This window comes from Microchirus variegatus (assembly GCF_963457635.1).
Source record: "Microchirus variegatus genome assembly, chromosome: 19".
Classification (NCBI taxonomy): domain Eukaryota; kingdom Metazoa; phylum Chordata; class Actinopteri; order Pleuronectiformes; family Soleidae; genus Microchirus; species Microchirus variegatus.
Genome location: NC_139820.1, coordinates 9,946,456 through 9,963,313, shown reverse-complemented (window position 1 = coordinate 9,963,313; position 16,858 = coordinate 9,946,456). Strand labels below are relative to the sequence as shown.

Sequence of the window (16,858 nt, the reverse complement as noted above, 5' to 3'; positions counted from 1 at the left end):
GATAAACTAAATCAATCACAAAAATGACATTTGTACATGTACATACTGTATATTTAACATCAAAACTGAAAACAAGTCACCTGTTGATAACGTGAAGGAGTATCAGTGGGTTGTTTTGATCAGATTGTGTGAAATGTTCCTTTAACAAAGATATTTTGAGTCATGTTTTGACTTTAAAATTGTATTTTAGTTCATCTTTAATGGTAATATGTGCTGCTGGTTGTGTTTGAGGTGATTTTCCTACTTGTTGCAAAGTAGATGCGTGTACATGTCTTTATTCTAAAACAATGTCTTTGTCTTAATTTCAAGAAAAAAAACACCACTTGCCTTAAGAGTTTCTGATGGTCATTTTATTTCTAGCCTGCACAACATCTTTTGGTAAAGTGAAGAGAAAAATCAGGAAAGAATAAAGTTCACTTTGCTTCAAAGGCAAAGCGGGCTCATAAGTGTGCTGTGAAACAAAATCTGACTATCACGCGGTATATACTTCAGTATTCCATGAACGGTACGTAGCTGCATTGGAAGTCGGTTTGAATCGTAGGCTCTCTCGGACACTTTACAGTGTCCTGTAAAACTACTGAGTGGACGTTTGTCCACCTGAAAATGAAAAGGCTGGAGAAGTGTAAGCACAAAAGTGAGCCTCAGGAGACAAAGATGGCACTGACACTTGTCTATGGTCAAGATATTGAGGCGGGTAAATCGCATCATCATGCCAAAAAGAGTGCAGTGCTCAGTATGCAGCTAGCAAATACAACCTCTGCCTTGTGTAATGATTCCTCTCTTTACAGCTGCACTGTAACACCCTGGGATTATTAAGTCTCATTATTAAGAATACTGTATGTCCTGTATGACAGAGGTCTCATGCTGCTTAACCCGGCACAATCCACTGATGACACAGTGTGCATAGGGAAAGCTATTTAATAACACTTAAGAAAGAAAGACATGAAGCGAGGGAGTAGCCAACAAATCGCACGTTGTTCAGTCTCTTAAATAAACATCTGAACAATATCTTGAAAATTGACTGAAGGAAGAGGGGTTGGGGGGGGGGGAGCTGTGTGTTCCATGTGGGCGGGGGGGGGGGATAAGTTTCAGGACTCATGCCTGTAAATATTCCGGCTGCACACGCGCCACTTTGCGGAACTCTTTGCTGTGCGTCCTTGGGCACTGCATCTCACACCAGCTGATGGGAACCATCTGGACACCTGGGAAACAAAAAAAAAAAGACTTCATTTTGCAACTCTTGTTGAATAAAAGTGTGACTTGATGGAAAACACCAAACAAATTGTACAGGTGAGCCCAAACTTTTGAACGGTAGTGGTTTAAGAGCAGTTTGGACACATCAAGATCATGGAAATGTTCCAGAAAGAGAATGCATAAAGAGATTTGAGTCTAAGAAAACCTGGACTAGAGCTTCTATTGTCACTTTTTACTGATGCATAACTTAAACCAGATGTAAATAAATCCAAGGGCTTACCTGCTTCACTGTGTGCCACTACGACTCCCAACTCATTCTCTGCGGTTGTTAACAGGTAGTTAGACTGAACGTCGCCGAGGGAAATCTGACATCATGTGTCAAGGGTCAACTCGACAAAAATACACACCACACTGCAGGACAACACAACAGATGCATCCCTTTTAGGAAGAAGTCAATGTATGAGCTGAATAGTTTCATGGCTGGTGAATATTTCTTAGGGTCGGTAAAGGATACCACTTTTGCAAGGACAATGTCGCCAGGTCTGAAGCTTTTGTATGTTTCAACCTGGAAAAACAAAAAAGAAAAGATAAGATTCACGTGAAACTTTTTATTTCAGATTTAGGATGTCACGTTTGTTGAGCACATTCATTCAAACGCACCTTGTCTTTTTCTGTTGCGCGTACATCTTCTTTCCTGCAGTCAGAGGAGAGTGAGCTCAGTTTTAAGAGAGCAAAAATAATAATAATTTAAAAAAAAACACCATTTCTGCTGAACGATAGATTCAATTATGATGGTTACCTGATGGTCCCTCTAAAGCGGTCCTTCAGCGGCGTGGAACCTACATAAAGAATATGGACCTTGGCGAATCTGGAGTTGATGCTGGTCACCTGTCCAATCAAATAACAGCAAGGCTCAAGACAAAACACCACTCGTAGACATATTATACCCTATTTCTCAAAGTTAACCTAGTTCCCTTTGGTCAAAATACCTTAAGGATGAAGCACCACAGCAGTTCAATCACCCTACCAAAACAGCCCTGTTCAGAATGCTCGCTTTTGAGTGCCTGTCTCTTTAAATGCAAATGAGACACAGGAAACTACATCAGCGTCACTGAGTCTCCAGCAGCTAACTTCTAGCTGTAAGCATTTGGAAAAAGCCATCATTTGCCGACTCTAGCCGGCACATTGTTGTTATATATAAAATGTATCCACTGGACACGTAAATCCTCTGAGGCTGGAAGTTTGTGTAGAACTCTTCCGCTCTTCCGGGTACTATTGCTCGTCTGCACTCTTGCATGTTTTTTAGGGACAAAGCGACGCACCGCGAGACAACAAATGTCTCATTGTTACGTAGCAATGAGTGTGGAAGTAAACATCGCGTGTTTTACCTCCTGTACTGAGACTGAGGCGGACCACAAAAACATAATTTCTCACTCTTTGCCTACTCATAGGGCCTCCAGAGTCCCAAATATAAGTATTAAAATGATTAAAAAGTAGATTTTGCATAATATGTCTCTGTTAAGACTGTGCAAGAACAGAGCAAACTATGATAGAAATAGTATCTGATTCCAATGCATACCTTACAGGTGACTATTGCTCCTACATCTGGCAGCAGCTGTGTTTCCGTTTCCCTCACGACTGAGATCACAGGTAACTAGACAAAGATAAAAAAAATCACATGCATTAATACAGAAAGCAGTTTTCATTACTCCAGTAAAAAGAAAACACTCAAGAAAAGACACGCCATACTACATGTCATGCATATTTCATTACAGCTGGGTGAACCCACCCATTTCACTACAGTCACATTGGTAGATGTTGTGCAACATCTCTACTTGGACACACCCATCACATGCCTGACTGACTGACTGCTCCCACACCAGCCACCACACCCCTCACCTCCTCTCCTTCGTTTTTCCTCAGCACATAGCCTGCTAGCGAGGAGTATATGTAGCCGTGCCGTAGATACACTCCTGTGCCGGGAATACAGTCTTCTGTGCTGCATAGTTTGTCACCTGGGTGCAAAGAAGAGGAGGAAGACATGGTTAGGGTTAGGGCTGTAAGGATTACTTGATTATTAATCGATTATTAAATTAATCGTCAACTATTTTGAGAATTTCAGTTTGAGTGTTTATGTGATTTTCAGCTTGTTAATATGACTTTTGTCTGTTTTTTCTGCTCCACATAACAAAGAAATCAATAAAACTGAATCATTTTGGTTTGTGGACAAAACAAGACATTCGAGAACATCATCATATCCAGGTTTGACAAACACTGATCGACGTTTTTTAACATTTACTGACATTTTATGGACCAAACGATTCATCAATTAACCGGGAAAATAATCGACAGATTAATCGATTATGAAAACAATGGTTAGTTGCATCCCTAGATCGTGTCAATGCAGGTAACAGACCAATATAGTGTATGTTGATGTGTTCTTGAATTGCAGAAACACATTGATATAATAACGCATAACTAGTTTGCACTTTTTGCCTCAGATGTGTGACAAAGTTCTCTCTTTTCTGTTATTTATATAAAGAACTTTAAAGCCACTTTTTTCCATTCATCACAATATTTGCTCACATTAGGGTTGCATGATGATCTCGGTAAAGGCTGGTATCTCCCAAACATGCTAATACTTCCTTACATAACTAATGACTAAAACACCTCGACTTCCACGCATGGCATCTCTTCAACTTTTGCTTTTAAGTTTCTTTATGTTGCACAAGTGATAAAGAATGAAACCGAAAGTCATTATAAGTTAATGTTATCATACAAGACATTAAAGGGGTTTCCTTCTTAAATAAACTCCTGCAATAACAAACATGCTAACAGTACACAGCACATTTTTGGCCATAACATCCAGCCCAATTCCTATATAAAAAAATACATACAATGCAATGAGAGAAAAGCACCACTCTTTTGAGTTAGTAAAACAATGTAGTAAACACATTTGTGTGTTTTCAGATACAATGATTTCCCACTGAAGGTAAACAAGTGAGACTAGGAATGCTGCCGTGCTGTCCTGAGGCGATGGGCACGGCTGCAGATGAAAACTACCGTGGAAAGTAAAAGTCCTCAACTCGCGGTCCTGCACACGTACAGTGTTTTATCTCATTTACCGTAAAACACCGGGCACAAGAAAACGGTAATAACAGTGTGGCAATGAGAGGAGGTTGATTTTAAGGGAAAGGGAAGGTAGGAAAAGCGGACATGTTAGGAAAGGGAAAGAGGCAGCTTGTGTGGTAGCATTGCGAATACAAAATTGTGTCAAAAACATCTTTGTATCACTCCACCTCCGTTTCAGGTCCAAAAAACTACAGCGAAATAATAAAATAAGTTACGACAACAGCGTGTGTAGCTAGAGCACACACCCCACATACACATGGTGAGAAGTTATTATTACACAGCAGCTAAACTCCACTTGACGCGGCGACACAGCGACAAACACACAAAAAGCCAACATAAAGTGACAACGAATTAACTCGTGTCGTCTCGGAAAGACAACATTTACGGAGCTTACCTGGAACACACAGCTTCATGGGCGACATGTTTTCGAGAAGAGCAGAGTGAGCGGTGATTGGCTGAGGCGTAGGAGCGAGCGTCGACTCTGATTGGCTGCTACGCGGAGAGGGGATTCCTGTTAGTTAGCTGAACAGGTCACATGTTCTTAACCATGCCTCAACAAACATGGCGGAACTGAATAGAGCACACCGCCCCTTTAGTTCCGTTCATTCCTATGGAGCTGCTCACCCAGCGCATATCAACTGCAGACCACAGTTAGACTATTCTCGCACATATGCTTTAAAAATAAAAGTTTCTCACTTCCTGGTTAATTTCCGGGTTGTGGGTACCCCGAGAGCACGCGCAGTAGTGTTACTCCCATAATGCCTCTCGGCTATGTGAACGAGCCTTGTTCGGCGCTTCCAAAGGCATGATGGGAATACGCTACTGACGTGCGCTGGAGGATCCCATGAATACCGATGGCACGTTTGCTTTGGCCTTTAAACCATGGATTTGTAAATAAATTGTAAAATCAACGGTAGTGAATACAGCAAGGTGAAAACCACATTAAAGGTTAAAATTATCAATTGTATGGTTTATTTAATTGACCGTGGCTATTAGTTTACATGTGTTTTTACAGGAATCATGTTGTTTTGCCTGATTTCCCTTATATTCCCTTATTATAATAATTTTGACCTCTTGCCACTCCTTCGCCACCCCATGTAAAATTCTCTAGATCCGCCACTGGATCTGACCCTGACAACATGTGTAACCAGGCAACAGTAAACAAGCAAACATAGCTGCTGAAGACTGTGCATCACCGGTGACACTTTCAGCCTGTTTTAATCAGCTGACTGTCTTTTATATCTCTTTTATTCCTTGTGATTTAATTTGCCCAAAGCATGAGCTCTGAGGTTTTAGTGTCACGGCCACACTGTGACAGCAGAGCTGTGGCGGTGAGGGTCCCGGAGCACAATCCTCCCGTGGAGCCCGAGGTCCCGCAGCTGTCCTCGGGCTCAGCCACCGCCGGGTACCGCTCGGCTAAGTACACCCCGCCCGAGTGGTTCTCCAACTGCCACGCCATCCTCCAACAGGCCGGTGCGGACTGCCGCGAAGCCCAGAGCGTGCAGCGACTGTCCAAGACCCTGCACCGGGACACCGAGGCTGCCACCCAGAAGACGCAGGCGGAGGGGACGCGTCTGCTGGGAGACAGGCTGCAGGACATCCACCACTGGAGGTCTGAGCTGCAGCGGCACATCGAAAGGCTGCAAGCCGACATCGCCTCGCTGTTGGCGCTGAAGACGCGGCTGGAGAAGGCGCTGGACGCCACCGAGACTCCGTATGCAATAAGCGTGGATAATCTGAACTGCAGGACGAGAAGACTGGGACCAGACCTGGTCAGGGATTCTGTGGAGGAGGAGCTGTTAAAGGTGACTGTGTTTTCAAAACTATATCAAAACTATAGTTGGTGTAAAAAAATAAATAAAGCAACACCAACAGAACTCAACATACCTGATTGTTTTGCAGGAAGTGGAATTAATCAGAAATGTCCAGGCTCTTTTGAAGAAAACAAGGGCCGAGGTTGTCACTCAGATCAAGTAAGTTTGTGGTTAACTTATGAAATAAAAATCATCGTTGATCATCGATTAATCGGTTTGAAGCTTTTTTTGATGATTAAAACAAGATTTCTTGTCTTTTTTTCACATTTTCTCACATTATCTGGACCAAACGACTAATCGAGAAAGTAATCGACAGATTAATCGCTTACGAAGATGATAATTAGTTGACACTCTAATGTGTATGTGTGTTCACATCAGGAGGAACAGAGAGGCCAAGCAGACATTAGAGTTGGACTGGTCCGATAAGTACGAGGCCTACAATTTGGACGACCGCTGTGGACGATACAGTAACATGAGTCAAGACACACAGCACCATCCCAGCTCAGCCTCCATGCAAGATCAGTGAGTCTTTCTCTGTGTGCGAATGCTCGAGGACCCAAGTCATAGATATCCAAATGTGTTATTAAAGAGACGGTATGTGATACCTGCCACTATCTCTCAATCAAAAATATAACAAAAGACCTAATTTGATGATGTGGGGAAGCAGCATTGACTACTACAATGAGTAGTCGTGAATCATTAGTGACAAAAATACACACAAAGAGACAAAGTTCACATATCTGCCAATTAACGATCCTAAAATGTTACACACCGGACCTTTGTATGTTTCTGGTCTGCCGCAGAATGTGTAACCCTGCGTCGTGGACAAAGTTCACTCAGGACAACCTGAGCGTGGCTATGCAGGAGGAACAGGCCACCAGCAATCTCAGGTCAGACTTTTCATAATTAAATGCCGCGACAGTCGATGTGAAAATGACATTATTTATCCCTGACTGCCGATGCTGTTTTTGTGTGTCAGAATGCTGGTGGAGCAAGTTCTCCAGGACACCACAGAGGATCTGAGAGCTCAGTGCTCCAGTGTGGACCACGCCTTTAGCCAGCGCTGTGTAGAGCTGATTGAGGCCAAAGCCCAGCTGGAGATGAGGCTCACTGAGGTAGACAGACAGACAGACATAGAGGGAAAATTATCAGCTGGTTGATTGATCCACTGTGTGTGTATGTGCAGGTTCTGGAGCAGATTGGGGCCCAGGAGAGGAACATTGTAGCTCTTCAGCAGGCCATCCACAGTAAAGAGGCTCCACTGAGAGTTGCTCAGTCCAGGCTTTATGTTCGCTCCCTCAGACCCCACATGGAACTCTGCCGGGATGAGCCTCAACTCAGGTGTGCGCACAAACACACACACACACAGGTTCACATACACTACCGTCCAAAAGTTTGGGGTCACCTATACATCGTCACATTTTATTCATCAAAACAATTGCAAAACAAATAGAAAATATGGTCAGTGATGATTTTTATTAAAAATAATAATTTTGCCCTTTCGTCAGCTGTGCTAACATCATTGCATAAGGTTTTTAAAGGGTTTTCTAATCATCCAATAGCCTTCTAACGCGATTAGCAAACACAATGTACCATTAGAACACTGGAAGTGGGCCTCTATACACCTATGTACATATTCTATTAAAAACCAGAATTTTGCAGCTAGATTAGTCGTTTACCACATTAACAATGTATAGAGTGTATTTCTGATTCATTTAATGTTATATTCATTGAGAAAAAGAGCTTTTCCTTTAAAAAAACATTTCTAAGTGACCCCAAACTTTTGAACAGTAGTGTGGCTGTCAACTTGTTTCATATGTAAAATAAGAGCTTCTTCATCCTGTTTATTTGCTGCCCGTGTGTGTCTGCAGTTTGGAAGGGGAGGTGAGGCAGATTGACGCCACTCTGGCGTCTCTGCAGCAGCAGCTGAGTGACGCCAGAGGCTCTTTGTCCCACCTGGAGGAGTCACGCATGGCCCTGGAGAAGGACGTAAACTGTAAGACCCACTCTCTGTTCGTCGACAGAGACAAGTGCATGACTCGCCGTGAACGATTCCCGACAGTCTCTACTCTGTCAGGATACTGAAGACAGCGGTGCTTCAAGTGTTGTTGTGGAAAATCTTAAATTAGATTAGATAGATAGATAAATTAGAATTCTTTGTTGTGCTGTGTTGTGTTAATAAATACTCTGACTTGGAGATGTATTCGTATAATTCTTACCACAGATGTGGAACATCAAAAATGCTATATCAATAGTATAATGCAGAAAACTCAACTCATGTGATGAAAAAACACTAACTTTGTTCTGTATGCTGTAGTTGTTGTTGTTTTAATCAAAATGTAACCAGGTGAAGTATCTCAAAATTCTGACTTTAAACTGAGAATTCTGACTTTAATCTCAAAATTCTGACTTTATTCTCATAATTCTGACTTTAAAACTCAGAATTTTGACTTTAAAAAATTCTGACTTTAAAGGGGAAATAAGTAGTTCATAGTGCCATCTAGAGGAGAGGCTGAAATTTACAACAAAGACCTGCTGCTCTGCTCACCCCCTCCCTTCCCTGAGCGCTACGGTATCCGCAGCTGGTCAAATGTCGTCCTCGTCGTCTTTCTCCGTGTCAGCAGATGAGGTTCGTGAGGTGAGGGAGAGGGCGAACTACCGCGGCTGTAGCAGACGAAGCGGAGAGAGAGGAGGCGGGACTTCCGCTACAAGTAAAGAGACGCTTGTTTTGTTCTCTCGCGTTTGTCCTTACAGGCTCAGGTAGAAACAAGGCGTCTCGCTGCTAACAGTGGCTATGTAACCGCGGTCCGCGGTCATGTTATTTAACATTACTTTTTGAAACACTACGAAAATGAAACAAAAACTATTATACAGCGACTAGACAATGCAGGAGCACATAGTATGTATAAAAAAGTGGATTTTGGGTTATATAAACCCATAAATACTACATATTGTACCTTTAAACTCAAAATTCTGACTTTAAAACTCAGAAATCTGACTTTATTCTAAGAATTTTTACTTTAAACTCTACGAACTAAAGTTAGAATTCTGAGTTTTAAGTCAGAATCATTTTCAACCAGATTATTTTCAACTGTATCAAATTGAAAGGAGGGTTATGAAGAGATCGAACTGCACAAAAACAGTTTATTCCAGCAGTCGCTGTGAAATGAAGCATAAAGCATACATACAGTACGTGCGTGTTCAGTAGTCCAGTGCACATATGAGTGCCACCCCCCGTTTGATCCAGTGTCTCTGACTGTGATCAGTCGGCAGCTCCACTGACATCACATAGTTGGTGGAATGACCGGTGGTGGAGAGTGTCCCTACAAAAGCACACAGGACACTTCACTGACATGAAGGAGACACTTAACACTCTTTTCCATGCAGTCTAATGTGTGTCAGTGGACTCTTTGGGAAATAAACTGGAGTCTATTTTTGGGTAAATAGTAAAACCAGTAATCATGCACAGATACTGTGTGTGTTTACCAGCACGTGTCAGGGTCTTGTAGACGGGACAGACGTAGACCCCAGAGGTCGACGGCTTGTGGTTGGGTTTGGGGATCAGCCTGATGACGGCCATTTTGGTGTGGAGCTCCTTGGGCCTGGACTCTGCGAGCTGAACTGCGCGACTGTCCCAGTGCGCGCCCTCCAGGAACAGACCGTGGATGTAGCAGCCCACGTTTGGTTTCTCTGTTATCTCTGACACAGATGCCACTATTATCTATGGGGTGAGTAATTACAACAGAGACCGTGTGACACTGGTGAAACAATACCAACGTCGACAAAGTGAGACACACAGCTTACTGTCTGACCTCAAAGTCAATACCGATGGTGTCGATGGAGGCGCTGTAGCGGCGGGCGTAATTCTGAAGGGTCCCAGTGAGAAAAGCCTGTGGGAAAAAGAAGCCACTGATCCAGAAGACCGGCGGAATGCCATCAGAGATCCATCTTTGCAGGAAAGTGATCCTCTGAAGCAGGTCTGACACCCAGGAGGCCAAAGGCTTCAGAGAGGGGTAAGCCTGGAGGGAGACAAGGTTGAAGGTAGAAAGCAGGGTAACACTTTATAATAAGTACAACCTATTAGCATTAGTTAAGCATGAATAAATATTGAATTCATCATTTATAAACGTATGAATACTCATTAGTATGCAGTTTATAAACACAGTTATACATGTTTTACTCATGTGCTGAAGTGTTAGCATGTACTGAGCGACTGCTGGACACACAGAGAGAGGTGAGAGAGCAGTGCTTTGTTTGTTGGAGGTGGATGCTGATTGGCTGCTTGAATACAGCAGCTATTAAGTAAAACAACAGACAGGCAACGTCTTGTCATGAGTCGGTGTGTCTTGCCTTGGCTTTCCACGCATCAGGTACTGTGTTGCTGAACAGGCTGTGGGCCATGAGCTCCAGTTCTGATGACATCACCACTAAACCCTTCAGAGCCTTCACAATGTCACCGAGACTCTGAGAGATGACCAGCAGCAACTTGTTATATCTGAAAGACGTCAAACACACAGAGGGCCGGTCAATGACGTACCAATGATGAATGAATGAAGTTACAGCACTTTTGCTGTGTGTGTGATGTTACCTGATGACCTCCTGGATGAGCACGGTGTTCATGGACTCCTCGTAGAGGACTGGGTATTTTTCCATCACTTCGTGGACATTGAAAGGCTGAGGGATCTTTCCAGAGATGCCTGCCACTTTCTCTTCCACGATCTGCCAACACAGGAGATCACAAATGCAACATGACAAGTCTTAGCCACAGTCCAGATACTCAGGAAAGGCCCTGTATCTTGACAAAGGTGTGCTGGAAAACATTTTCCTGAAAATCCAGAGACCACTTCTTGACAAACGGTCAGCAGTCCACCAATAATGAGCAGGTTTTTAACTGCTTTTTATCTTGTTATTAATGATTAAACTATACACCACTACTATTAGTACTCATGAGGGCAACACAGCAAGACAAACAATATATTTACCTCTTCTTGAGTTTTACCCCCAGCGGACATGGCCCGAGGCTGCAGGCGAACCACAGTCTCCAGCAGGGTGAAGGTCTCGTTTTGAGCAAAGCTGATGTTCGCATTGTCATGAAGACCAAAGATCTCTGGTGGATCGTTGATGGGCAAACCACGAATGTACATCAGGTAACCCTAGGATTCAGGATTACCACAACAACACGTCACTCGCCGACTTCATCTGGTCAACATTTGTTTGACATTCAAGATTTTCGAAGCCCGGAATTTGTTTGTGAGACAAGACGTTTTTCAGAAGTTCCACTTCCTGTTGGGAGGTCATCTTTTGCAGAGATGTTCAGAACGGTTCCCTGATTTTGAGTTTATTCTCAAAATTCTGGGCACCTGTAGTTCAGAATTCGGAGAGAATAAAGTCAAAATTCTGAGCTTAAAGTCAGAATTCTGTGTTCAAAGTCAGAAATTCTGAGTTTAAAGTCAAAAATTTAGAGTTTAGAGTCAGAGTTCTGAGAATAAAGTCAGAAATTCTGAGTTTAAAGTCAGAATTATGAGAATAAAGTCAGAATTCTGACTTTATTCTCTGAATTCTGAACTACGGGTGCCCAGAATTTTTAGAATAAACTCCGAATTCTGTGTTCAAAGTCAGAAATTTTAAGTTTAAATTCAGAATTGTGGGTTTAAAGTCAGAATTCTGAGAATAAAGTCAGAATTGCGATTGTAAAGTCAGAATTCTGAGCATAAAGTCAGAACTCAAATATTTTTTACCTGTGTGGCCCTAATCCTCTTCCATACATAATGAACCATGCAGGAGATCAGTTGAGTCGTGATCCAGTGAATTCATCGGTTCAGTACTTTTTTTTTAAACCAGACACCATTATTTATCGATGGCTACCAGAATGTAAAGAATGAGAACCAGAAATCAAATATGAACTGTAGCTCTAAAATCGGTGAGTACAGACTACAGATGTTTATTTGTTGTTGTTCCCAACATGACAATCAGAATACTTACAGTCTCACTCCTTTCACCTCCTTGTTTGCAAATGGTAGCAAGAACAGATAAAATGCTTTCTGTTACTGTGAACTCCTTACAAAAGAAACACACACAAACTCTCAAAAGTTTTTTTTTTTTAACTGAACATTTCTAATGTATTTGTTACCTCTTTAGGACCTTTTCTGGCATTAACACTGACATTGTCAGTACCAGTAGCCGTCATGGAGACCAAAACTGGGTCTTATGAAGCAGAACCTCATTTCTGGGGAACTGGTTAAGTTTAGAGCTAAGATTTGAATCTTGGCTATGTTAAGGTTAGGGTAAGGGTTGGGCACAGACTGGTTATGGTTAAGGCTCAGAATAATGCTTTGCTTCGGCTTTCGAAATAAGTGCTGTTTTCTTTTTCCCGGTGACCAACCTTGATATCCAGATCTGTGTCTATCTGCCGGTAGACTCCAGATGTAGAGTAGACATGATCATCAGAAAGAACTGCAGGACAATAGAAGTCTTTCAGCACACTGAGCAGACATCTTCTGTCCCAATCATCGGTCACACGGCCGCCATAATTGATCTCCCCTGCTGTGTATTTTAGCACCTGGAGACAAATGAACACAAATGTTGACTGAAAAAAACACGATAACCCAAAGAAATATTGAGATCTTGAACAGCAAAACAACAAAGAGCCTCCTCTCCACCACCTTGTACGGGATGTCCTGGTACTCGTCCAGGAACATTTTGAGCTGGCTGATGCAGATGTTCAGGTCTCCGTCTGTGAATTCGTAGGGAATGTTGAAGCCCAAAGGGCCAAACTTCCTTCGCTCCAGAACGATTCCGTGGAAGAGACAGAGAGACAGGAGCAAAGACTTGAAGTTTGTTATCTGTGGAGGAGAAGAGTACAGTGAGCAGAGGAAAAAGTTGAAAATACGGCAACAAAAAATCTGTCCGAAAACAAGACAAGACAAAAACAACATTGATCCAAAGAAGCTGATTTTCTCGTAAAAAGATAGAGAGCATGATTAGACTGAAAGGGAGGGATGAGACAGACCTTGGTGGAGGAGGAGATGAAATCATTATTTAGCCTCAGGTAGGTTTTCTGCAGGTTGGCCTTGATGCCTCTTGGAGGCTCAATGGTCATCTTGGAGCCATTTTGTAGAATGGACACTGGGAACTTGTTGCTGGGGAGACTTGTGAGCCACAGACGGAAATCCCTGTGAACCTGTAAAGAAGGTTAGACATGCAATGACCATGAGGAATAAAAAAGTGTTTGGTTAGTCAGACATGCAGTAGTTTATTCTGTTGTGTGTGTATTTTCTGACCTTTGCTGGACGAATGTTTTCGATGAGTCTCTCCATTGATGGCATCCAGCTGGGGGCCAGGTGACAGTTTTGGAAAAAGACCCACTGACCTCTCTCCATGGCAGCATGCATCATAGTTTCAGCCAAGGGACCCTGAATCACACAAGCAAGAGGAGTAAGTGAGATGTAAGTTGATGGAACAGAACAACACCAGCCTTAATTCTAATATACACTACAAGACCACGATGGTGGCATGGTTCTATAAAAAGATGGCTTGTGGCTTTTTCCCCAAAGTCAAAGACAGTGCACAAAGAGAATACAGAAAGTATCCCACAGGGCCTTACCTGGCCCTGGCCCAGAGAGATAGCATTCATTTTCTTGGAGAACTGCATGACGTCAGCAAACTTGTAGAGGTCTGCAGCGGGGTCAGTGCCAGGGGAAAGGACAAATATAAGGGGAGTGGAAGGGGACGACTCTTTAAATACCACCGACAGGTCTGATGTCTGTAAAAAAAAGACGGAGAGAAAAGGACTCATAAGCCACAAATACCACTGATATATACATGGGAAACGGTCAAATACATGATCAGAACCCAACAGGAAGTTGGCCATTTTAAACAGGAAGTGCCCACTAACTTTGCTGTACATTGACCGATCTGTGTGTGAGATCAGGGACCTCCCAACAGGAAGTGGAACTCCTGAAACAGGAAGTTAAGTATAACATTGTCCCATCTACACAAAACTTGATAAGTGTGACAAGGGAACTTCCATGAACACGTTTACGGATTTTGCCCCAAAAAATCGTCAGCAAGATTCAGGCATGATCGAAATTTCACCACAGAAGTCTTTTCTTTGCTCCTGTCTAATAGCGTTGAATTATTCAAAGGACTCGCTCCAAAAAAGATATGATATATTGTATTTCAAGGGGTTATTCCTAAAGAAATTCATATCCACCTGAGGTTCTATGAAGTGCTGTCCCAGCTGAGCTGAGACAAAGTCCTGCAGGCCTTGAATGACGCAGTCAGGCCTCAGACAGCGCAGGATCAACAGCTTCTGGAAGGAGTCCAGCTCTGTGTCCCACTGCTCTGGAAGCATCTCCCTGGAGGTAAGTGAACATTCATTGCACAAAATGTTAAACACTGACGGCTTCTCCTGCAGGAACGACGTTGTATTTTTCAGTGTGGACAGACCTGTGAGGCTGATTGCTGTCAAACATTCTCTTGAAAGCCTGCAGATGTTCGGTGAAGCTCTCTGCCAGGTTGTGGAAGTTGTCCAGAGCACTGATGCCCACTATGTCCTGCCATGCCCGCTCTGAAAGCCAGCTCACCGCCGGGTTGGTTATCTCGTCGGAAGGCGTTCCTCCAGATAGCAGGAATCGCCACTCCGCCTGACACAGATTCATTAAGTGTATTTATGTTCTCTTGTATGCGCTCCTAGAGAAGATTAGCAACAACGGAAAAGAAACTCACCATGTCAATATTGTTCTCGTTCATCATGATGCGAGTGCAGAGAAGGAAGGCAAACATGAGTTTATGCTTCTCGAACAAACTGCGGCACACGTTGCTGTACAGGCTGAAGGTGAAAAACTCATTGATGTTGTTGATTCTCTCCGTCACTGTATCTGTGAGGAACAGGAGAAAAGGTCAGCTGATCAGGTTTCTGTGTCATAAACCAATTCTTGAGTATATTAATCTGCACATGCATAACAATCTGTATAAAACCAGAGCGAGAGAGCATCATTTACTGTATACATCCCTTCTACCTGCTCTCTCAGAGTTGGCAATGCTTGCCATGAAGATACCAAGGAACCACTCAAGAGAGTACTGGTACATGGGGTCAACGCCAGACAGGTCAGATACACAGAAGAAGAGGATTTGTGCACGGATAGCCACGGTGACATACTCCAGACGGGTGGCATCAATGTCCTGTTCGGTCTTTTCAGCCACCATCACTTTAGCCTAACAATAAAACCCACTGTTATTAGAAAAGAATCTGTGTGTAATGAAGTTGTATATGACATAATAGAGATGGAAGCTCTCCAGTTTCCGACCTTGATCTCTCCAGCTTTGACCTTGGAGGCCTCCAGCACTTGGATGAGCTCCTCATTGTCCACTGGGTTTCCCTCTGTGGAGCTGAGCCTGTACAAGATCTCGTCCTCAATTTCTTTCAGCTCCTGTTTCATCTTGGCGTTGCTGATGATCAGCTGGTTTTTAGCCTCCTCCAGATCTGGACGCTCCTCAGCGACCACCTGGCCCAGCAGCTGATCCTCGAGACCACTGAATGTACACAAATACAGTTGAATACAAATACTAAAAGACTGAGAGCAAATTAGTTATATTTTAATTATTATGGTGCACCCCGCCTATCGCCCTATGTCAGCTGAGATAGGCACATCACCCCACCCGACCCTCCAATGGAGGATAAAGCAGTAGATAATGGATGGATGGATGTATAAGGTGTGTGTTACCTGGGTGACAGGGTGAAGTTGATCAGTGTGACTTTGGTCGAGACCTCAGGAGAATAGTGTGGGTTCGGCAGCTTGGTCGTGATGTACATCCTGAAGTCTTCATGGTAGGGGACGACTGACTCACCCAGTTTCAGCACCGTGGCCCCTTGCTGCTTAAATGTCTAAGAGCCATGAATGCGAGTTCAGGAGAGAGGTGTGTGGCGGATATTTGGCAATACACACAAGTCCTTTTCATGTGTATTAGAATAAATGATGTGTATTCACCTGCTGCAACAGGACAGGCTCCAGAGCAGGATCCAGCTCCTCTCCTACGTTCTCCAAAAGGCAGGGTTTGCCAAAGCGAATGGTGTTCTCAAGACTGCGTAGGAAATCTTGGTCACTGAGCTTCATAACCTCTAACCCATTGTCCCGCTCCTGGATGGCACAAAGAACATTTTCCTCATCGGTTCCCCTTAACAGCATTGATCAGATCAGACCATAAAAGGAAGTGTCCTTGCCTTGTTTTTGATCCACTTGTTGGCTTGTCCCTGTGGATCAATGAAAAGAGCCCAGCGCAGAGAGTACAAGGCAATCACACCATTCTCCACTGAAAGGTTATCCTTGGGCAAACCTGATATCTACGCACATAGAAATGATAAAACATCATGATAATGAAGGGCAGTGAGTTCAATGAAAGTATGCATGAAAAATAAACTCTGCTTTTCTGACAGTAGCAATTAAACGTCCAGTGTGTAATAATTGGTGACATCTGTGACATGTAACGGGGAGACTCCTCCGCTACAGTGGCTTTTGCTCTTTCATATTTCTCTTCACTCCTCCACTTTCTTACTCTATCTATTCCACTACAAAACATGAACAACACACTTCCTTTCTGGCTGCCGTAGAAACATGACAGTATGGGCTTACAACATCTAAAGCTACAAAACAAAATAATTTTTATTTTAGACTGGTGAGCTGCCACCTAAATGTTACACACTGGACCTTTAAGATGTC

General features: G+C 43.2%; 3 protein-coding genes across 3 annotated transcripts in view; 1 reads left to right on the top strand and 2 right to left on the bottom strand.

Annotated features, from left to right (window-relative positions):
* Positions 1-345: 345 nt before the first annotated feature.
* On the bottom strand, positions 346-4,808 carry exosc1 (exosome component 1). Its single transcript, XM_083905793.1, has 8 exons — positions 4,721-4,808; positions 3,094-3,209; positions 2,774-2,848; positions 1,994-2,082; positions 1,855-1,888; positions 1,709-1,759; positions 1,475-1,559; positions 346-1,202 (listed from the first exon to the last, which is right to left on the bottom strand). The coding sequence occupies exons 1-8, from the start codon at positions 4,746-4,748 to the stop codon at positions 1,096-1,098; spliced, it is 585 nt and encodes a 194-aa protein (XP_083761919.1). The 5' UTR covers positions 4,749-4,808; the 3' UTR covers positions 346-1,095.
* Positions 4,809-5,603: 795 nt separating this feature from the next.
* Positions 5,604-8,225, top strand: tekt4 (tektin 4; the record flags this gene model as incomplete). Its single annotated transcript, XM_083905789.1, has 7 exons — positions 5,604-6,131; positions 6,229-6,299; positions 6,519-6,662; positions 6,944-7,030; positions 7,120-7,255; positions 7,327-7,481; positions 8,012-8,225. The coding sequence occupies 7 exons, from the start codon at positions 5,604-5,606 to the stop codon at positions 8,223-8,225; spliced, it is 1,335 nt and encodes a 444-aa protein (XP_083761915.1).
* A 1,116-nt stretch (positions 8,226-9,341) lies between these two features.
* The window catches only part of dnah1 (dynein, axonemal, heavy chain 1), a gene marked incomplete at both ends in the record, with an annotated part of 29,099 nt that continues 21,582 nt past the window's right edge, over positions 9,342-16,858 (bottom strand). Inside the window, 19 exon segments of the mRNA XM_083906039.1 lie at positions 9,342-9,463; positions 9,627-9,861; positions 9,953-10,159; positions 10,491-10,635; positions 10,729-10,859; positions 11,123-11,293; positions 12,523-12,699; positions 12,803-12,982; positions 13,150-13,320; positions 13,421-13,552; positions 13,744-13,902; positions 14,353-14,497; positions 14,589-14,785; positions 14,868-15,019; positions 15,161-15,356; positions 15,449-15,674; positions 15,866-16,026; positions 16,130-16,279; positions 16,363-16,482. Of these exon segments, the coding sequence (XP_083762165.1) occupies positions 9,342-9,463; positions 9,627-9,861; positions 9,953-10,159; positions 10,491-10,635; positions 10,729-10,859; positions 11,123-11,293; positions 12,523-12,699; positions 12,803-12,982; positions 13,150-13,320; positions 13,421-13,552; positions 13,744-13,902; positions 14,353-14,497; positions 14,589-14,785; positions 14,868-15,019; positions 15,161-15,356; positions 15,449-15,674; positions 15,866-16,026; positions 16,130-16,279; positions 16,363-16,482 (3,177 nt within the window).

Coding starts and splice junctions, on each gene's coding strand:
- exosc1 (XM_083905793.1), bottom strand. CDS start 4,748: ATGTCGCCCATGAAGCTGTGTGTTCCAG. Junction 1,889..1,993: donor CGCTTTAGAGGGACCATCAG/GTAACCATCATA, acceptor CTCTGACTGCAG/GAAAGAAGATGTACGCGCAA. Junction 1,760..1,854: donor GCGCAACAGAAAAAGACAAG/GTGCGTTTGAAT, acceptor TTGTTTTTCCAG/GTTGAAACATACAAAAGCTT.